At 40.6% G+C, this 20,914-nt stretch overlaps 3 protein-coding genes across 4 annotated transcripts; all 3 read right to left on the bottom strand.

Annotated features, from left to right (window-relative positions):
• Window positions 1–127: 127 nt before the first annotated feature.
• Window positions 128–4,830, bottom strand: mal2 (mal, T cell differentiation protein 2). The gene is made up of 4 exons (XM_037454717.2): window positions 4,515–4,830; window positions 3,499–3,669; window positions 1,971–2,165; window positions 128–1,374 (listed from the first exon to the last, which is right to left on the bottom strand). Exons 1-4 carry the CDS (start codon window positions 4,629–4,631, stop codon window positions 1,303–1,305), a joined length of 555 nt encoding a protein of 184 aa, XP_037310614.1. The 5' UTR covers window positions 4,632–4,830; the 3' UTR covers window positions 128–1,302.
• An 892-nt stretch (window positions 4,831–5,722) lies between these two features.
• On the bottom strand, window positions 5,723–7,948 carry LOC119198221 (C-type lectin domain family 4 member E-like). Of its 2 annotated transcripts, XM_037455166.2 has the most exons (4): window positions 7,488–7,948; window positions 7,228–7,302; window positions 6,882–7,100; window positions 5,723–6,531 (listed from the first exon to the last, which is right to left on the bottom strand). In XM_037455166.2, exons 1-4 carry the CDS (start codon window positions 7,591–7,593, stop codon window positions 6,140–6,142), a joined length of 792 nt encoding a protein of 263 aa, XP_037311063.1. In that variant the 5' UTR covers window positions 7,594–7,948; the 3' UTR covers window positions 5,723–6,139. The 2 variants fall into 2 exon arrangements, with proteins under 2 accessions (XP_037311063.1, XP_037311064.1); XM_037455167.2 differs by lacking the exon at window positions 7,228–7,302.
• Window positions 7,949–8,291: 343 nt separating this feature from the next.
• colec10 (collectin sub-family member 10 (C-type lectin)) lies at window positions 8,292–20,064 on the bottom strand. Its single transcript, XM_037453660.2, has 7 exons — window positions 19,860–20,064; window positions 14,986–15,057; window positions 12,049–12,120; window positions 10,650–10,703; window positions 10,442–10,537; window positions 9,739–9,950; window positions 8,292–9,531 (listed from the first exon to the last, which is right to left on the bottom strand). Exons 1-7 carry the CDS (start codon window positions 19,957–19,959, stop codon window positions 9,232–9,234), a joined length of 906 nt encoding a protein of 301 aa, XP_037309557.2. The 5' UTR covers window positions 19,960–20,064; the 3' UTR covers window positions 8,292–9,231.
• Between the last annotated feature and the right edge of the window lie 850 nt (window positions 20,065–20,914).

The following is a 20,914-nucleotide window of genomic DNA, read 5'->3' as shown; positions in this document are numbered from 1 at the left end:
TAAACAGACACATTGCTGCTCTCACGGTGTACTTTCAAGTGTAGTAACTGCAATTTTTGTATTAGGTGATTCCCAGAGGGGGAATAATGAGTGACCCTGCAGAAAACGATGCACCTTTAAAACGACAGGAGTTTTTCACTTCAAAACCTTTATTTCTGTAGTTTTTAAAGATTAGATTTAAAGTTCAAAAACAAACAAGCAGCAGGTGCAAAAAACCCTTTTTACATCTGTAACATTTAATAGCCTGATGCCAACACAAATAAACACCATATATAACTTCTAAATCATGTAGCAAAATAGTTATTGATTTTGGAAAGTTATGATGCCTTAACACAATTGCATTTCGGATTATAACTCTATAAACATTCAACAACCCAAACTTTATTGATCCATTACTTAATTAGGACACATCTATTGTTATAATGTTGATCAAAATAATCAGTACCTCACATGGAGTTAACCACATAGCACTCAGCAGGTTTGAACAGTAGCAGATATTGTTATGTGAATAATGTGGACTGGGAATGTACAATACCTACAATACTGTTAAAAACATCATATGCCCAATAAAGCAATTTGACAAAAAGCTCACGAAAAGAAAGTACAACTTTGAAATTTAAATATTAGATCCACTCACATTATAAATAGTGGCCACAAAAACATGTAATCACAGTCAGTTGTGTTAAAACTAGAGTGTGTTTACAGCTCCTTAGCACCAAGGTAACCAGAGGACATCAGAAACACTCATCTTGCCTTTCAGGCTCTTTCAGACAAATTATCATTACATTATCACATTCATTTCCTACAGTATGTTTTTCTTGTGTTAGGAATGGGGATATATTCCCTGCAATGAGGATGTGAAAATGGGGCAATAGTACGTGTATGGCTATATATTACCCAAGAGCAGCATTCATAGGCATGCTTTTGTATTAATAGAAATGGGGTGTGCTCCAATGAGGACGTTATTCAGGAAATGGGGGAAATTGTAGTTTCACCGAAGTGGATTGAAAAAATGATCCCTGCATATCCTTTTACATTCATGGTACAGTATGCTCAACTAAAACTGCTCTTCTTTAACCTTGTCCTCAAAATACCTTTAACAGCCATGTCTCTGAACCTATCAATAGCACAGAAGAAGATGTCCTGCACGGATATTATTGTTCAGAAATCTTGTCATCTATATTTTTTCCTCTGAGGATGTTAGTTTGGGAAGAAACGGTGCACTGAAGGGAGCTGGATAAAAGGACTTACAATGCTGGGGTATGAAGCAGTTATTAAACTAGTTTGCGCTGGGTTGCAAGGTTACATCCTCCACCTCTTGAAGCCCATCGCCATGCTGCAGCCGTAGCATAGTGTCACCACAAATGCAAATATCTGGGAGAAACAGACGAAAGGGGAGAGGGCATGAAAACATAAAAAGGGGTTAAACAAACCCAGCAAATTTGACTTCCATGTGCTAAATGAAACTTAACAAAACGTCTTTCTTAATCAAACCTACTCGTGTAACCTTACATGTCCTACCAATTTTACTGTATTAATGACCCGGCAGTTCAATCTGATAGTATACACGCATATATTCTGTATATTGAAGGACATTTATGGTCATTATCATGCAAAAGGTCCACGCAAAGATTAAAATCCAAACAAGATAAAAGTGTGTAGAGAGCAGAAATGATACGATGTTCATGTAAAGGAGTCAAATGGATTCGTTTCTCTGACAGAGCCTGAAACAACTGTAACAAGAATGATGTCAGATGATATTAGTTTTATAACTAAAAATGACAATGAACATACCTTTAGTTATAATACGATAACTTTTATATTATTTTCATTCATTCTGGAGGAACTACCGAACCGTAGCAAAAAAGTTAACAAAGGACTTTGGTATTGGGCTATATACATTAAGATAGTACTGTGAGTGCACTAGAATTCAAATGCACACATAGTACATGCAGATATAAAGCACTCACCGTGGCTGCAACATTAATACCATATTGCCTCCCATTCAGCAATGTCAAAATATTGCCCTGAGGTTGCTTTATACACAGGACCGTTTCAGTGCTGTTGGGCTTGATGAGGACTCCTACACTAGCTGCTGTAGTTGCTGCCTCCAACAAAAAGGCAGCAAAGTAAAAAAGCAAAGCCCAAAAATGGTAGACCACGTCCTGAGGGAAAAGAAAAGAGAATGCATCAGAAATAAATACTAAAAAGTTCAAGCAGGTACAATAGATGGGAACAAAAAGTGGCCAACCTGCGTGTCCTATTGGACAGTCATCACACCATGACCTCTGCAGCCATCCGACTTTGGCTTTCACATAACGAATCAGGCTAATTTGTCAAAACATGAAGTGTTGACATTAATTAATGACTGCGGTAGTCACAATAAACACGGCAAAAAGGGCCAAAGTGGTTGGGAAACCATCCTATTAAGAAACAATAGAGACTAATTAAATCCCAGTGGGAGAGAAGGAGTGTCAGGGAGTCAAGGAGGTTGATGGCAGTTTGTGAGCCTGGCGGGGCTACTACAGGCAGCGCTTTGTTGCGTTTTGGTGTGAGCTCATCATCCATGTCACTCATTGTTCGGCCGGGAACAAACAACCTACCCCACACGCCTGGTTGCCCCTGGGAGCAGGGCCCGGAGCCTGAGAGCCCAGACTACACCACAAAGCCATCACACAACAACACGGCACAGGCTCTATTCTCTCATAGATGGACTCATGGTAGTTACTACACCAATAGAAAGGCTCAACAATGATACTTATAGTTATGTCTCGTTATTTCTTTTGATATGCTATACCTGCCGTTTGCATGTAGGTTATTATTGATTCATCAAAGACTATTTTCTCAGTTCACCATTCAATCAACTAACCACCGTATAAAACACCAAAGACATCTTGTTTTGACAACAGTCCAAACCATGAAGACATTCGATATAGTGCAAATCAAGGAAAGCTCTGGAGCCATCATGTTTCTTATTTATAGTTGAAACATTACTTTAACTGTGAGAGTTGATAGGTGTTGATACATTTTCTATTGATTATAGTAATCAATTAAGTGACTTAACTATTGTAGCTTGCTTTTTACTGCATTGACTAAAAATAAAAACCCTCCCTTTAAAAGGTGCCATCCCTTTTGAGATGCTGACATTTAAACGGGTTGAGTTGTAATGCCGGGTCTTCCCTTTATTTTTCTGTTGGCTTTGCTGTGTCCACACCTGGCCCGGTTTGAACAGCCCATACAAAATAGTATCCGTGGTTAACCAGTTAATGCATACAATGCTCTTTAGTAATAGAACCCTGGATGCAAACATTATTTCAGGGCTTGGTCTGTTTTGAAAAAAAAAATCCTAGTCAATCATAGACAGATAAAACCCTAAAAAGACATACAGATAGACAGCTGTGCATACACCTAGATGGATAGATGGATAGATGGATGGATGGATGAATAAATGAATGAATGGTGGGGACACACAGGTCGGCTCATGTATCAACATCTCACCAAGACATTCCAGTCGGTGTTGATGCGGTCAGCCAGGCCGGTGACGAAGAGCGAGAGGTACATGGAGGAGAGGATGAAGGTGATGAGCGACACAAACATCACCCAGCCCTGCAGCAGAGGCACAGGTACCCCGGAGGACGCCACCAGGATCCATACTAGACCACCAAATAACTGCGAGAAAGGATCAAACAGTCACATTTGTCGATATGCTGTAGTGGACAGAGTAGCAACAACTATTCACGCCGCACTAGAAAGACATTGGGCATTATAACTGTCAACATGTAGCCTGTATTGCACCTATTATATAAATGCCAGATCTAAAATCTGTATACGTCACCGATATGAAAAGCCTAGGAATACATTATCCAAATAAATACTAAAAAGTTCAAGCAGGTACAATAGATGGGAACAAAAAGTGGCCAACCTGCGTGTCCTATTGGACAGTCATCACACCATGACCTCTGCAGCCATCCGACTTTGGCTTTCACATAACGAATCAGGATAATTTGTCAAAATAAATAAATATATATATCTCATCAACCTAATCATCATAACCCTAGATAGCAAGGAAACTGAAAACACGTATAAATAGCATGGTGTTCATTAGAAATGAAGCGTTCTGCTCGACATTGCTCGAGGCGACATTTGGCCTCGCTTTGGCTGTCAGGTTGAAAACAGAAACCGAGAAGCGGGACTCAATCACAGCGATGATGAGCGTTCACCCCGTGAAGAACCATTCACCCCGTGAAGAACCAGTCACACCGTGAGGAACAATTCACACCGTGAAGAACCATTCACCCCGTGAAGAACCATTCACCCCGTGAAGAACCATTCACCCCGTGAAGAACCATTCACCCCGTGAAGAACCATTCACACCGTGAAGAACAATTCACACCGTGAGGAACAATTCACACCGTGAGGAACAATTCACGGGCTGCCATCATGACGTCATCAAGATTAGCCGATTTCACAGCAGTTAGACGCTTGTAAACTACACATTGAAAACGCGCACTTACTATTTCTAAGCAGATGAGGGCTCCGGAATAAGTTCTCAAGACCGCCAGTCCCAGAGGTAGCGTGACGTATGGCGCAGGGAACGAGGTGGCAGCGGGGTTAGTGGCTGGTTCCGACATCTCTATGTGGACCCGTCTCTTCTCGGTGACTCCCCCTCTCCTGTGGCTCTCCCGCAGGAAACACTCTGTTGGACAAAGGACGGGAGCAGCGGGGTAAATTCCTGCGGAGTCACGTGTCCCCTCCAACAGGTCGGACAGGTGCACGTGCCACTCCCTGGAAACCAGCGATGCGTTCACTGGCCTCACGGAAGCTCCCACATCCAGATTACCCTTTTCATGAAATGTATGGGCAACAGTACTAAAGTGCTTTTGAGTTACTTGGAATGGATAGTACTTCACCATTTATGTATATACCATATACGTTATACTTTTATTTATATACCAAATGTGTTATTATTCAGAGTGTGGAAACACCATTCTTTACTTGTGTTTTTCCTTCTCTTCAGGCCCGAAATGCCAATTCTTAATTACCGTGCCGTCTTTGACTTAATAAAAAGGTTCATGTTCATCTTGTATTTCTGGTCATTGTAACACCAACTGAAAATGCAATTTCCATGGGTTGCAGCACTTGGATCCACCCGTGTGAGCATCTAACAGCAGAGAACATACAGCTCAGAAACATTAGTGAGACGATAAATACTTGAAGTCATGGCTACTGATGACGGTGACTTCGCACCGAAGCTAAAAAACAATAGCATGTGTATTGGTTAACTGTCCCAGTGCATGAGCAAATCAGTTTGAAAAGTAAATATTAGCTTCAAGGTTAGAGTAACAGCTAAACTTGTTTCAAAGGTGCCTCAGAAGCATTTACCATGTTTGTACTAAACATGGAACTGAAATGTTAAGCATTATCCGGTTTTCTTTTGGGGACAAAGTTTTTCTGAATCTAATGGTAACATCGAATCGATGTGTCATTAATTCTGTTGGTGAGAGCAGTTTCTTATAATCTGCATGGAGTTAATGTTTAGCTAGGACTGGGTTTATGTGTACCAATGTTGATTTAACCTCTTTAAGGGCACTGAGCTAGTTCACTTTAGTGGCTGGCAGTGAGAATCAGTAGAAGCCCCCTGTATTCTAACACGCAATATAAGACATTTGTAAAAGACAATCACTTTTATTTATTTTTCAACAATTAGTTTTGTAATCACATGTTTGTCTCAGTATGAAAGCCCTTTAGCCCGGTTGTTCTTTGGAGGCAACACAGTCCTATGGACCATCAGAAAGCCACATAATTAAATATATTATATTAATCAGTGAATCAATTATGGCCTTTTAGTATCAGTAAAAGAAACATTTAGACCACAATTACAAATTTTGCTTGGAAATATGAACAATCCATAAAAGCTGCAACAAAATGTAAACAGGCAATGTAAATGTTAAACGGATGAATGACCTTAATTTATATTTGAGTGTAATTTAAATTTCTGGAGTAAAAGTGTCTTTGACATCACTAAAAGGAGCAGTTCTAATTGGACTGTCTACAAACATTTGTTTTCAGACAAGTAAGAGTAATACACATCAGATGTTGGGGACTAAATGGCCTCAACTAAAAAATAAAAAATGCCACTTTAATCCTCACATGCCCATGAAAATACCCTATCACAAGGCACGTCATTAAATTTCTTGACTGAACGTGAGACCTCGGCACAGTTCTCTATGCTTCCAGCGTTATTGGGCTCCCCGGTTTGCCAGAATTCGTTACCCAACAGATCAGTCCCATCCACCCACGTCCACCTCCCCTCTAGCTCCTTGTCAGAGAGACCAATCCAGGTTACAGGAAAAATCCTGCTGACAAAATCCAGCTCTTCTTGAGTCGTTATGATCACCAGGTCCGCTCCTCTGTCTCTACAGTATTTTCTGCTGTTTTCCCAGGTTTTAGCCTGTCCAATAGCAGAGAAATAGTAGCACTTGCTTTTGAAGAACTTCCATCCTTGGCCGCAAGATTTATTGCAAGGTTTATCTAGAGACAACACAAACATGCTCAGATGTGTTGAACAGCAGGAAACATGACATTGCATTACATTTCATTTTGCTGCACGTTTTGTAAGCTTAATACCAGGTTCTCACAAAAAATGTCCCCGAGTGACTTAAACCAAAATATTCATTTTCTATAATGTGGCAACACAAAGAACAAGCCTGAGTGTGTTGTAAAATTAAGATAAATGGACAATACATGACTATTAAAACTAGTTTGATTCAGCTATAAATAAGCCCCACAAGAACAATTGTGCTTAATTTAGTACACGAGGATCCAGCGTGTAATCCATCCAAATCCAATTTCTGAATCTGAGTTAAATTTCCATTTCTTACCTGTTTTGCTGAGATTTAACCTGTTGACCTCTTCTTGTAGCTTATCTCGACTCACAGCCGTAGCGTCGTATTGGCTCTGTAGCACCTCCATCTCTTTTATCAGGTTGCTGGATTGGATCTTCAGTTGATCTCGCTCACCTCTCAGGTGGTCTCTGTCTGTTGTCAGGCGGTAGCTCAGGTTTTCACACTTAGAGTCCTGATGACTGATTGCCCAGGAATCTGAAAAAAGTTCATTTCGAATCTACTGTTTAAAAAAAGCTAAACCCAATGGTTCATTTCAACTGTTCCAAGGAGTTCTTGATGTGTACTCAAGGTCATTGTTGAGGCAGGATTGCATTTAACTTACTGTGTGCCACCACACCTAAGATCAAAATCTGCAGAAGAAACCCCAGACACACTGCAGCAGCTCCAACCCACCACACTAAACTCCAAAAAGGTCACAATAAGGTCACGAAAAATCACACACAAGCAACAAAGATGCATACTCTGAATAGTTTAATTTATCATGCACATCACAGCCCTGTTATAGTTACTTCAGCTATTTCTCCTACAGCGAATGTTGTGCTGTGTATTTGCAGGAATGATGGTTTTAATGTTTAGTCTTACCTGAGGTATTAAGTCGGCATCCGTTGTTTGATCTATTGACAGAAGCCATCAGATTTACACTACCTTCCCCATCCTCCCCCGACCTGCTCCTCATTGTCACCGACATCTTCCAAATTTGTGGTCAGGGTTTGAATCAGTTTGTCTTTATTCTCTATGATTTGCTGAGACTGCAAATAAAGACTAAAGGGGAAGATGTGTGCGGTATACAAAACCCCGCCTGTTGAAGTCAGCAGAACCCTGGCATTTCTTTCATATATGCGTTGTAGTGGCTATGTCAAGTCTTTGTGTACATACATTTTAATCATTTTCAAATGGGTTAACTGTGCAGATTAGTTCACATTCACCATTTACCATTGATTTTAATTAGACTGAGTCAAAATCACCAAAAAAACAATGCAAGAATAATCAAACTTTTTTTAACAACCTCAAAGTTAATTTTTACATTGTATATGTAATTAATATCGCAGTGAATTTAAAGGAATAAAAATACTGAGTGTTTTAGTGAAGAGGCATTTAATTGTGTATCATGTTGATATAAAATGTGCGCTTAGAAAACTCACAAACCTTTTCATTTAGAAAGTTGAATGTTCTAATTTCCTGTAATAGAAGAAATGTCTAAATCAGCAGCACAAAAAGAGGAAACATTTCATTGGAATAAACAGCTGAAAGAATGATTGCAACACATGAGGATATGTTAAGTATCAGTTAACTTATAATAGTTCCTCCTGTTTCTGTTTCCTTTCTTCATGTAAGAAATGTTGTTTCATATTTAAGGTATGCAATGTTAAAGGTGGATTGCAGAAATGGTAAATAGCTTTTTTTTAATTTTCTCATTTGAAAAAAAAAATTGACATATACATTGAATTAAAGTAGGTTCATTAAAAAAAATATATAATATCAACAATCAATATTTATTCCATCTAAAACATTACATGTATGATCACTTTAACCTGGCCATCACAGTCTTTGACACCACCCGCAAACTGTGCCAACTGCTCCGTTTTGTAAAGAGATGTCGATTTTATAACATAATATATGCGTCTGGATGAGAGAAGCTTCCCCACAATGTAGAAAAGAGTTATTTAGAAACACTGTTTTCCGTTTGCATTCACCAGACCCCCCAGTGACCTCAGAGGGAGCCACAGTCCCATCACCAGCAGGTGGACTACAAGAGGCAGACCTACAAGAGTCTCCTCAATGGTGGACAAAAGGCTTCCCAAGCAGATCAACGAGAAAACTAATAAAGAAAGTTCAGAAGTTGCCAAATGCCCAAAATGGGAGAAAATGTGTGCACTCTGCATCCTGCAGGCTCCTGTCTGAGAAAGAGCGCATTAAATGCATCACTGCTGATCCAAGCAAGGCTTTTCTCTATTGTTTGTATCTGTGCTCATATTGAGAATATAAAATGATCTCTTTTCTTGCAAATGGCTTTTTCGAGTCGTCAAGAATATCAAAAGAAGATCCAACTGTAGCAAAAACAGCTAAAAATGAAAGGGTTCTACTTTATCAAATGTTAAAATTTGCTGGTTACAAAACAAGAGCGAAACAAGCCATTTGAAAGCATCAGCTTGTTCTTCAATACATTGAGATCAAATATGAATCAGGTAATCAATTGACTATATCTATAAGTTGGAACCAGAATAAAAGGACTATGATTGAAATGTTTATGATTATTTAAATGCTACTTCTACACAACATGTGCACTTAAATCTCTTTTGAATGCAAGTCAGAATGTCATATTGATTCATGACAGGGCTCCTCTTTCTCCCCCTCCTCCTCCTCCTCCTCCTGCTCCTCCTCCTCCTGCTCCTCCTCCTCCTCCTGCTCCTCCTCCTCCTCCTCCTCTCCCGCTCTTTGGGAACTGGCAGATGAAAAACATGGTGGCTTCACACTCCACAGGACTCCAGGCCCCAGTGCTGAGCAGCTCCACACAGCTGGAGTTTGTGGTGGGAGCTTCTCTGGAGTTGAGCTCCACGTCTTGGCTCCAAGCGGCAAACCCCTGCAGAGGGCTGGAGTCTGCATAAACATAAGTACTTGTTCCATTCTGATAACAAAAAGAGGAAGAGGGATAAATAGTTAGAACGTTCATTGAAGGGTTTCAGGAGAGTGAAGCCCTAAATATAGAATTCACCCTTTTTCAGAAAACCGTGTCAAAAGAAGACACAAGCTGGAAATTGGAACGCCACCTGCTGGCCAGTGTGTGTGTGTGTGTGTGTGTGTAACTTATGAGTATCTGAATGGGACTTCTTACCGTATCATTGCTTTGAGCCAGCACTCCTATATAAACTCTTGTCAGTCCTGCCTGAATGACATAGTTTGCCATTAGGTGGTTGGTGTTGCTGGTTTTTGGCATGGCCAGAGTGCCTCCTCTCAACTGGCAGTTCACTGAAGCCTCTCTGAACCTCTTTGACTCCTTCACCAGCAGGTAGTAGCTCTCTTCTGTTTCTTTCAGGCCCAAGATGACTGGACAGGAGAGGGTGATAAGGTGATTAGATTTGAGCAAATGTCCTGGATTTACATGCTAATCTACAAAATAGCTTTCTTTGGAGATAATTTACATATTCAAAGCAAAAAGGTGAACAAACTACACACCAATATGTATTTCTAAAAAAATATGAACTAATAGGCCTCATGATTGATGGGGCATTGGCATGGCATAATGAAACAAAAAAGAAATGTATTTTTATCCAAATCTGCAATCTAAATTGCAGTTCCATATTGCAGTGCTTCTTAGATCGGTAATAACAAGAAAAAAAGACAACTTCTCAAAGTGTAACTAATTACACTCCAGAGACAGTAAAATACTTCAAAGTAAGAGAAGGTACAATAATATAACACAACAATATAAAGAATATACAACATAGCTTTTCCTTTTACCTCTAATCTTCCAAATGATCACAATTTCAACAGTTTACTGTAGTTTGTACTGAACCATAAATATTATCAGCACTCACCGCTCTTTAGAAACTTGACAGCCTTCCTCAGCTTGCCTACATTGACATCCAGCTGTCCAACCACCTTCCTGTATCTGCCACAGTCACATGTTGTGCCTGTTTGTATGCAAGACCCAGCACACCATTAATTGTATTCTATAGGGAACTCTTTCTATACGATATATAGAATATGAAAAAAGCAACGTTTGCATGATTTAAACTTACTCACCTGTTTTTCCCTTTAAACCAGTGGGCCCCTCCAAACCAGTATCACCTTTGCAACCTACAGAGCAAGATAAATCACATGTGAGACTATTCTTAAAATTGCCTGATTGTGCAGTTTAACTTTGCATGTATTTAATCACATGCAATATAAATATATTTCACAGTTTTATTATTACCTATCGATCTACTGATAGAAGTGACAGCTTGTTGCGTTATGTGACATCGGGAGGCAGTTACAGCACAATACCACCAGATGGCTGTATCATACATGAAACATTTTCAAAGTTAAGTTTACTTTGGTCCAATTATTACGTCTTGTGGCTTAGATATAACTGCTCCAAATAAATTTGAGATGACATCATATTTAATATATATATATATATATATTTGTAAATTGTATATATTCTTGTAAATAAAAGAATATACTGAGTTTTACTTTAGCGTTACAAAATTAACATTGCAATTGGCTGGTTGTATGTGAGGAGCTTCCCGTATGGTATACAAATGGCACTTCTGCAGCATATATTTAAATTCACCACAAACAAACACAATGCACATTGTTTGACTGAATTTCAGTTTGTGATTCCGCTAGAACCCATATTACCATCAAAATAGTTCTTGTTTTTCTTTTTCCTTTTGATATTTTATGAGCTACCGGCTCAAGCTCAAGAAAAATCCAAACCTGTGACCTCACTCTTTTGTCTGAGACGGCTAATTCACGACCGCTTTCCAGTAAGTGTATCAAACGTAATAAATACTGAGAAATGTGAAGGCCCAAAGAGGCAGAGGAACATGACTGCTCATAAAAACAAGATTGAAATAGTTTCCACCTCCCTGGGCGAAGCAGCCGGATGACTTCATACTACGGGATTATGTTTTCTTCTATCTTTGGATGTGATCTAAATCATTAAAGGAATTGGGAGCATTCCTCCTTGTGTGCTGGGACTAATTACATTTGCTGATGTCTGTTCTACTTATTTTAATGTTTTGAGTCTGATAGGAGCTGGGGAAATATATTTCTTATTTGAGAGATTAATTAAGTTTTTACAGTAGAAACTTTACAGCAAATAATTGCCATTTCTGAAGCCTGCTGTTAACAACTGCAGGCCAAAGGTGTCAAGGCACTAGAACAGGAATGCATTTGTAGACTGGACAGTATTAAAATCCAGCAAAACTTTTCTTATTTCGTAAATCTATTTTTTCACAGGGCACTGAGGATATAGGAGGTTATACACTCGGTGTATATAATCTATTTGATTAATGTGTAAATTCATAATGCACAGTATATGCATTTGGGAGTAATGTTGTAAGGGATTAACTATAAAGAAGAAGAGACAAAAAGAGGAACAGTGATCACATTAACAGCTAAATCAAAGCTAAATGTAATGTAATATGTTGTGTACCTTTTTCTCCAATAGGCCCCATCTTTCCTATGTGGCCCACCTCTCCTTTAAGCCCCGTCTCCCCTGATGCTCCTGAGGAAGAAGAGAAAGAAAGACACAAGATGAAGGGGAGACAGGGGGACGATTATGTGGAGATAATTCTGGGGCCACGATAAATACACATGGAATATCACTGTGAAATACCTTCATTGTATCTTCTAAAGCCCCCACCGTGAGGCTTACATTACATGATAAATGCTGGTCATATTTGTCAAGTTATATTTGTCCTGAATGGTTTTCATCAGTTCGATTTGAATTTTATTTGATAGATTTCAGCCCTGATCAATATAATTCCATGCTTACACAAATTTCAAGCCCAGAACCCGTTTTTCCCAACGATCCCTGCATAGTTTGGTTCAAACTGATTCCGCTATTGCAATCATTATTATGGCAGTGAATAAATCAGAGAGCAAATGCTGATTTAGTTTGGGCACAGATTTTTGTGTTGAGAGGCTGCTTGTGTAGTGAAGATAGAGCGTGAGAGGGGGTGCTTTATTTCAGGTTTAGTCAAAGTGAGGGTCCACCTTTAAAATAAATGCATGCATTTATTATAGATTTAGGGGATTTTGTTACTTTCTGTTCCATTAATAAAGTGTGTCATCAACAACGACCCGGTGCACAGAGTACGATTAGAAACTATCAAGTTATTTGCAATTTTATTTTCGGTTGGATGACACAACAATGTTTAACAAATTAGAGTTTTCTTCTGTATTTTAATTGCTGTCAACTGTTTCTCCGCCATCCTATTAAGGCCTTTTTGGTTAGGTGTTAAGATAAAATATCAGCATGAAAGGTGTGAGAGAGATTGTGCGTTTGTGTGCGTGTTTGTATGTGTGTGTAGTGTGTGTGCGTGTTTGTATGTGTGTGTAGTGTGTGTGCGTGTTTGTATGTGTGTGTAGTGTGTGTGCGTGTTTGTATGTGTGTGTAGTGTGTGTGCGTGTTTGTATGTGTGTGTAGTGTGTGTGCGTGTTTGTATGTGTGTGTAGTGTGTGTGCGTGGGAAGAGAACAGAGCAGACTGGGGCTCTCTGCCAACCCTTGAATGAGTATTTCCTCAGGAAACAATTCAACCCAAAATTGACAGGGTTCAAAATACTAAGGGACACATGAGAGGGATTTGCTACACACACACACACACACACACACACACACACACACACAGCCAGATATTCACTACTATTTCCAATTTCCCCCTTTCTTGTGATTTTCTACTTGATGATTTGTGAGAAGTGTTGGCTGAAGGTGTGAGTTTTTATATGTTGTGTGAGGTCTGGTCTGAAGCTCGATGGGAAAATCTTTCTCTGCCATGTGCGTGCAACTTGTTGGGGTTATTAAGTGTGAAAGAAGAATCATCTCAAAGTCAATATTTTATAGTTATGGACATTAGAACCATTAGTGTAGGTGTTTTTATGCAACAATAAAATCTATGGGTGTCTTCTGCTATTCCTTCTGTGTCTATAAAAGCTGCTAGATGTTTTTGTTCGCATGTGATTCTGCATGTCAGTTAAACCGTCTAGATAACACTTCTCCCTATCACTGCAGTCGTTTGTTATTCTGGACAACCCCTCCAACCGGTTTAACGTTGGGATTCTCCAGCTGCTGAAGGATAAAGGAGGGGAAGGTTACCGTTTTCATTCTTATCATTAGGGCAGGCTATTTCCAAAATCTAATGGACTATATGAAAAATACAAGGGGTTGAAATGTTAATCATTCGTTACACTTTGTTTGCTCAAAGATAAAAAAAGAGATACACATGCTCCATTGCTGCTGCCCCAATAGTTAAAATCCTTACATAACTCCTAACTCTATTAAACACTGATAAACCATAGCAGCAATTATAAAGAAATTAGAGCACTGTTAACAAATGCAGATATCAAGCACCACGCTTTGTTGATAAGCTTGCAGCAACAAATAGTTTTTGACATTCCAAAATGAATCTACTGCTTCTTGTAAAAGGGGCTCACTTTAAGAAGGGGAACACATGGAGCATCTGTTGAGCTCTTGGCATAATGCAGTTATAAAGTCATGAAGCTGCCCTCATCCTACAATAAGCATAAACACTAACAAACCACAAACTTCGGGTTTGCTATACGGTTGAAAAGCTGAAAAAGGTTCTCATATATATAGACTATAGACTTCCTTTCTCTTTACAGTTTCGGCCAAAGCCAAAAGACTCAAGCAGTCTTGGCTTTTGTTGTTGTAGAGTGTGTTCATGTCTGTTTCTGTGTGTGTGTTTGTGTATGTGTGCAAGGACGTCTGTGTGAAGTTATTGAATAAAACAAACATCTGCAGAGAGCAAAAGGGCAGCCAGGAACCAGTGTTTTCATACGGTGTGTATTTACAATTAGGAATTGTGTATTTTATGTGTGCATATAGTTCATTGCACGTTTGCCTGAGTGGGTGTGTGTGTGTACGTGTTCAGACACGTATATCGTATGGCTGGCTCATCTGCCAGCCCAGTTGGATCCCTTATGGCAAAGCGCGACGCCACTGCTTTCCTCAGCAGCAATTAACAGGTCTGCTTCCTCCACAGACACACCGCGGTGCAGGTGTGTGTCCGTCTGTCTGTCGCACACGCAGCAAAGCAGGCCTCATCTACCGCCCAGCAAAGGAAAGCAGGCCCTCTGGAGCCGGAAAAAAAAGGCAAACGCTGCTGCCCTGGCAAAGTCTCGCAGGCTGTCTGGAAGCTCACAGCACAGAAAGTAAGACGTGATTGTTTGTTCAGGCTACAGCAGCAATGTGCGTTTTTATTTCTGAGTTACAGATGGGGAAAGTCAGAGCGAAATGAGGTCTTATCACCCATTACTTTTACTGTTTTCATTCGCCGTGCAGTTGTCTTAATGCAGTCAGCACTAACTGGGACTGAAGACAAGTTAGAAAATAAAAAGGGCATTTGATACCTGGAAGTCCCGATGGTCCATTCTTTCCCAGTTTTCCCTGATCGCCCTCATCTCCAATCTCACCTTGGTCTCCTGGATTAATAGAAAAAAAGACAGTGAAGATGAAAGTTGAAATGCAGTCTGCCCATTATGTTTCTTAAGTAGCTCTGTTCAGATAAGTGGCAGGTAACTAGCACGATAATACCTTAGCAAAGCTCACAGCTATCCGAGAACTAGTCGAGAAAAGCCACGGGGAGTGTTTGATTTAGGTGCACTTCTATTGTAAATGTACATTTGAAACCAGTCGGGATGCTTTAAAATTCTTTTTACCACATAGTTGTATGCACAATTAAGTTTGAGAGCTGTTAAAAGAGGTCTTGGCAAGACATCTTGAGAGGTTTTAGAGTGTTGATGACAGCTGTAATTTTTCCCCAGTTGAAATGAGGGATCTAAACTTACTCCCTCTATTGGAACAGATGAGTACTTAAGAAATGTATTATTCAACTCTGCAGGCTGTGCAAACATCTTCAAGTAACCTAAATCATTGCAATTTCAAATGGTAATAAATTGTTTTCTTCATGTGGACAACTCTCTGGGGACCATCACCGTATCGTGGTGGAGAGGTTTGTGCGTTCCTATGACCCTGAGGGCTGTGTTGTCGGGAGCCTTGTGCTCCTGGTAGGGTTACCGTTGGCAAAGTGGTCTCAGGCGAGGGGCCAGACTAAGAATGGTCCAAAAGACACTATGAAAAGCGGAAGAGGAAAGGAGCTACCCGGCCCGGAGGAAGCTCGGAGCCCCCATTTGGAGCCAGGCCCAGATGGAGGCCCTGACAGCGAGCGCCTGGTGTGTCTCCCGCAGGAGTGACGTGGCATACCACGATTCTAACGCCCATGGGCTCACCACCTGTGGAGGAAACCGATGGGGTCGGGTGCGCTGCTCCAAGGGTGGCAGTGAGTGTGGGGTCTAGACGGAACAGACCTGGGGGGCAGATGCTGGCTCTGGTGACGTGGAACGTAACCTCTCTGGGGGGGAAGGAGCCGGAGCTTGTGCGAGAGGTGGAGCGTTATCAGTTGGATCTGGTGGGGCTTAACTCTCCGCACAGCCTCGGCTCTGGAACCACACTCCTGGATAGGGGATGGACTCTATTCTACTCTGGAGTGGCCCATGGAGTGAGGCACCAGGCTGAGTGCTGCTACATTGGAGTTTACCCCGGTTGACAAAAGGGTCGCCTCCCTACGCCTTCGAGTGGTGGGTGGGAATACTCTGAGAGTTGTCTGTGCACCAAACAGCAGCTCAGAGTATTCAGCCTTTTTTGAGACCCTAAATGGAGTCTAGCATGGGACTCCAGTAGGGCACTCCATAGTCCTATTGGGAGACTTCAATGCGCACGTAGGCGACAATGGAGATCAGAAGGGGGAAATGGGGAACCATTCAAGCTGTGTACAGTAAGGATGGGACCCTGTTGACCGGGACTGAGGAGGTTATCGGGCGGTGGAAGGAACACTTTGAGGAACTCCTGAATCCAACTACTTCTTCTTTGGTAGAGGCGGAGCTGAAGGCGGAGGAGGGATATTCATCAATTTCCTGGTGGAGGTCACTGAGGTAGTCAAACAACTCCGGGAACGGGGGGAAGGGGTCCTTACTTGGGGCCATCCAATCCCTGTACGACCAAAGCGTCACGGGTACAAGCGGCCGAAATAGGTTTCCTCACGAGAGTGGCTGGCAAGGATGCCCCCTGTACGTCTCCCTTGGGAGGTTTTCCAGGCACTTCCAGCTGGGAAGAGGCCCGGGGAAGACCCAGGACCAGGTGGTGAGATTATATCTGCGCACTGGCCTGGGAACGCCTTGGGAACCCCCAGTCAGAGCTGGTAAATGTGGCCTGGGAAAGGGAAGTTTGGGGTCCCCTGCTGGAGCTGCTGCCCCCGCGACCTGACCCCGGATAAGCGGTTGAAGATGGATGGATGTGGACAACTGAACTGAAAACATTTAGAGAAGAACTTATAACAGACGTCAGGGTTTGAAATGACTTAGGACTCTTGGGGGGTCCCCTAAAATGTAACTATAAAAAATAGTGAAGACTACCTTGCTACACTATATACTGCAGGCAAAATTATATTGACATATTTTGAAAGTGAGATAATGGTCTTGGGATGTTTTTCATGGTTTGGGCTGGTCCCAGTATTGTAGTGGTGTCTGGAGAAGTGGATTGGCTATAATCAAACAGGTAACCCTCTAATTCTGGAGCAACAAAGTTACAGCACCTTATATAAATCCCTGACATGACAAAGTGGAAAACAGGTCATTCTTTCCTTGAGCAAGGAAGTTAACTAAGTTACCTAAATCCACCAGGTGTCCTCATTATGGCAGCACCATGCACCTTCAAAGGGTTGGATGAAATACAAATGGCATTTCTCATCCCTTATGTTAATGGTTTTTGCAAAACAACTAGCCACTGGATTGAATAATAATGTCTATAAAGACTGTACCTACATTAGATGGTTTACTTTGTTTTAAAGTAGTCAATCTATAACCTGAACTAAAATCTTTAGGGACACTTAAAAAAAAAAGTAAGATATTCAAACATGACCGAAAGCCATTAATATGACAATAATCCAATAGTAACTACATTATTCAAAATCAACATGTTAAGTGACCAGGCACATATTTTATTTATTTGTTAACAACTTCATCAGGTTAGTGTTAACTGGGGTTGGAGAGAAGACCTACAGGGCACCCCTGCTTCTTTTTTTTTAGTTAGTAAAAAAAAGGAAACGATAGTGAGCTCAACATTAAATGAATTATTAATAATGTAATAACAATAACTTATAACAAAAACTTATTTCACCAGTAAATTACTGTTAAACGACAAAAACAATGGGAAAAGGGTATTTTACAACAACTTTGAATGCAGCACAAGGCTGGCGAGGCGAATTTCACGTGAACGCAACATCTGTTTGTTTTTCAGACAACGGCAGCTACAGACTGTTCAGTGAAACACAGACACACTTTACACCGTTTAGCTGTCAGTATTTTAACCGTGGTTGCTCCATTGACATATTTAAAATATGTATATACTTCAGCTGCTAGCTAACGGCTAACGTTACCTGCTGTCCAGTGTAGTGTTTACTAGCGTCCCGTGCGGCGCTGCTTCACTTCCCTCTAACGTCCGTTTTCGGAGCATCAGGGAGAAGCGGGAGGCATTTAAGTGGCCTCTAAATAAGGCACCGAAATCAGAGTTACTATTCGGTCTGGCAGATAACGGCCGTTAAGACACCTGTACGTATTAGCACCGGGTCTCGGACTCCAGCCCCCCCCCAAAAAAACTTTGGATCTACACGATTCACGTGGATGACATTTTCCCATTCAAAACTCACAGACTTGAATTAAGTCCTCGCTATCTTTCGTAATCACTGACTGGACAATGATCTTAGCATGCTAGCTTTGAATAACTAGTCTAGCTAACTGCTAACTGTCTGCTGTTAGCTGGCAGTTGGTTTGGCTTCATTCACTTACAGCAAGAAACGTTGACTAACGCACTCTTCTAATCATCTAAGTTAATGCAACTTTTGATATAGGAACAGCAACTCCAAATATTTTACTATAATAAGCAATTATTATGGAGATATAAACATAATCGAAGCACTTACGGGATTTTCATGAGGGTTCTTTAGATTTCACTCTTTGTGAGGCTTCGTTTTTGCCGCGTTCAATGACCTACGTGTCTGCGTCACAGACCACGACAACAACCTGTGACGCTATTGGCTGCCCTGATTGCTGCTCAATCGCGCTAGGAAATAAAGTAATTTTTTGTTATAAATATAAAACGTCACTTAAGACCTATAATTACACAATCATTTTTAATGTTAAAAATATTTTTCGGGGACCCCCCAAAATCTAAAAATAAATTCTTATGGGGGGTCCCCAATGACCCCCCCAGACCCCTCTCATTTCGAACCCTGACAGACGTTGCTTGTGTGACCAAGGTATCAAATCAGAGAGAGATTTGTGAGTAAAAAAACAATTACCTTTGTCATGTAACCTCTAACAAACTATTGTCTCAATAAAAAATAAACGTTGGTAAATCTATTTAAAAATGGTGAAGTCAAAATTCCAGTAAACGCTATAAAAGTGTCTTTGTTGGAAAAGTGAAAATAAATAAGAACCAGTGTGGAGGTTTTTCGGGGAATGATGCACGTCCGACACCCACTGAAATACGCAGCCGTGAGAATACACACACTCAGACGGACTCTGTGGTGAGCACTGTATCTGGGATGAGGCTTGAACAAATAATCAGTTAGTGGCAGCTGTCTAAATACACTCTGTCACATTGGAACTACCTTACTAGTGCAGAAAACTGACAAAGTGAACACTCGGTTCCTTCAGTATGTTGTTACCGCTGCCTATTCACTTCAGCCATGCTACCACTTGATTTTATAGTTCGGAAATTACTCTTGTAAAAACCTGAGAAGGAAACAAATTTTACATTTTACAATATTCAAGATTATTCTTTTGCTTTTCAATTGACACATCTATAATTCTCGAATTCTGCCCTTTGGCTTAAGCCAGGTTTTTCAGTAGTGTAAATGGAGCTGAAAAAAATGGTGCTTTGCTTAAGTGTATATTTTATTAGGTCGGTCTGTCTGAATCAGCAGGGGAACGAGCTACTGGATGTCGTAAAACAGGGAGGCATTCCCTCCAAAAGACGAAGGGGCAGCATACAGCTAGCTAATAAACTGCAGGACATTAGATGCTTGCTACCTGACGCATATACCGATAATTACATTTACATTGTAAAGACATTTTGTTGAAACTTCTATGCTATACTTCACCATAAAGCCCAAAACCTAAATGCTCTTTACTCTACAGTTTGAACAAACAAAGAGGACATGCCTTGCCTTTAGCTCCAGGTAGGAAGTTATTGTTGCAGACTTCTGCAGAGGTAGCGATGCAGTTGAACACAGCTGCAAACACAAAGAGCAGCAACAGCACCATCATCTCCCAATCATTGCCAACCACTGAAGGAAAAGCTGGCTTTCAGATTTGTAGGAGTTTCTTATGTACTGGTGTGCTATCCCTCAATGGACGGATTCAACTGTAAGACCAGAGCAAGCAACACTAATGAGCAAACATACTGCAGAGAGGTTCTAAACACAGATGTGCTGTTCAAGAACACACACACACACACACACACACACTTGTTTATAGTCTTCTGATAAGACTCTTATCAGTTGTAAAAATGTCAAACAACACTAAACAGAGAACTGCATTCTTGTATGTTTTACCCCTTAGAATAGTAAACTGTGTGTAATTACATGTGACTTTACATCATTTACATATTGTGAGAACAGTACTTCTGATTATGAATATTTGGCGTTTAGTGCAGTCTTCATAATACTAACGATTCCATTTGGTGAGTACATGCACTAAATACTGCTTGGTGGCATGGTCAAATTACTTTGCTTTCTGATGTTTACATAACAGTTTTAGAACATTACACCAGTCAGATTTAAAAATGGATGAATCTCAGTGTGATTCATGAATCTCAGTGTAATATGAACTTAAAGAACACAGAAAAATAGTCAACCAAAGACAAATACTGAGTACATTACAACAAAGATATTTGACTCTCACATAGTCGGGGTCCAATTGTTTTTGCACTGTGAGGCATTACAGAGAAACTTGATGAAGAACAGGTCAAATATGTTGCTTTAACAGTGCACTTTGCACTATTACACATGTTATATATGTCAGGAATACAATGACTTGACTAGGACATGCTGGGTATTTTGTTTTAACAACAAGGGATGTCACCTGTGAGCCTCCACATTTCTTTTACCCTTCCCCCCTACCTTCAGACTACAAAATCATCACGCTCACACATCCACATTGCACACAAACATGCACACACTTAGTTACATATTAAATGCCCTCATGCTCACAAGCGCACAAA

This window comes from Pungitius pungitius, chromosome 11 (assembly GCF_949316345.1).
Source record: "Pungitius pungitius chromosome 11, fPunPun2.1, whole genome shotgun sequence".
Classification (NCBI taxonomy): Eukaryota; Metazoa; Chordata; class Actinopteri; order Perciformes; family Gasterosteidae; genus Pungitius; species Pungitius pungitius.
The sequence above is the reverse complement of the archived record's forward strand: the minus strand, read 5'-3'. Positions and strand labels throughout refer to the sequence as shown.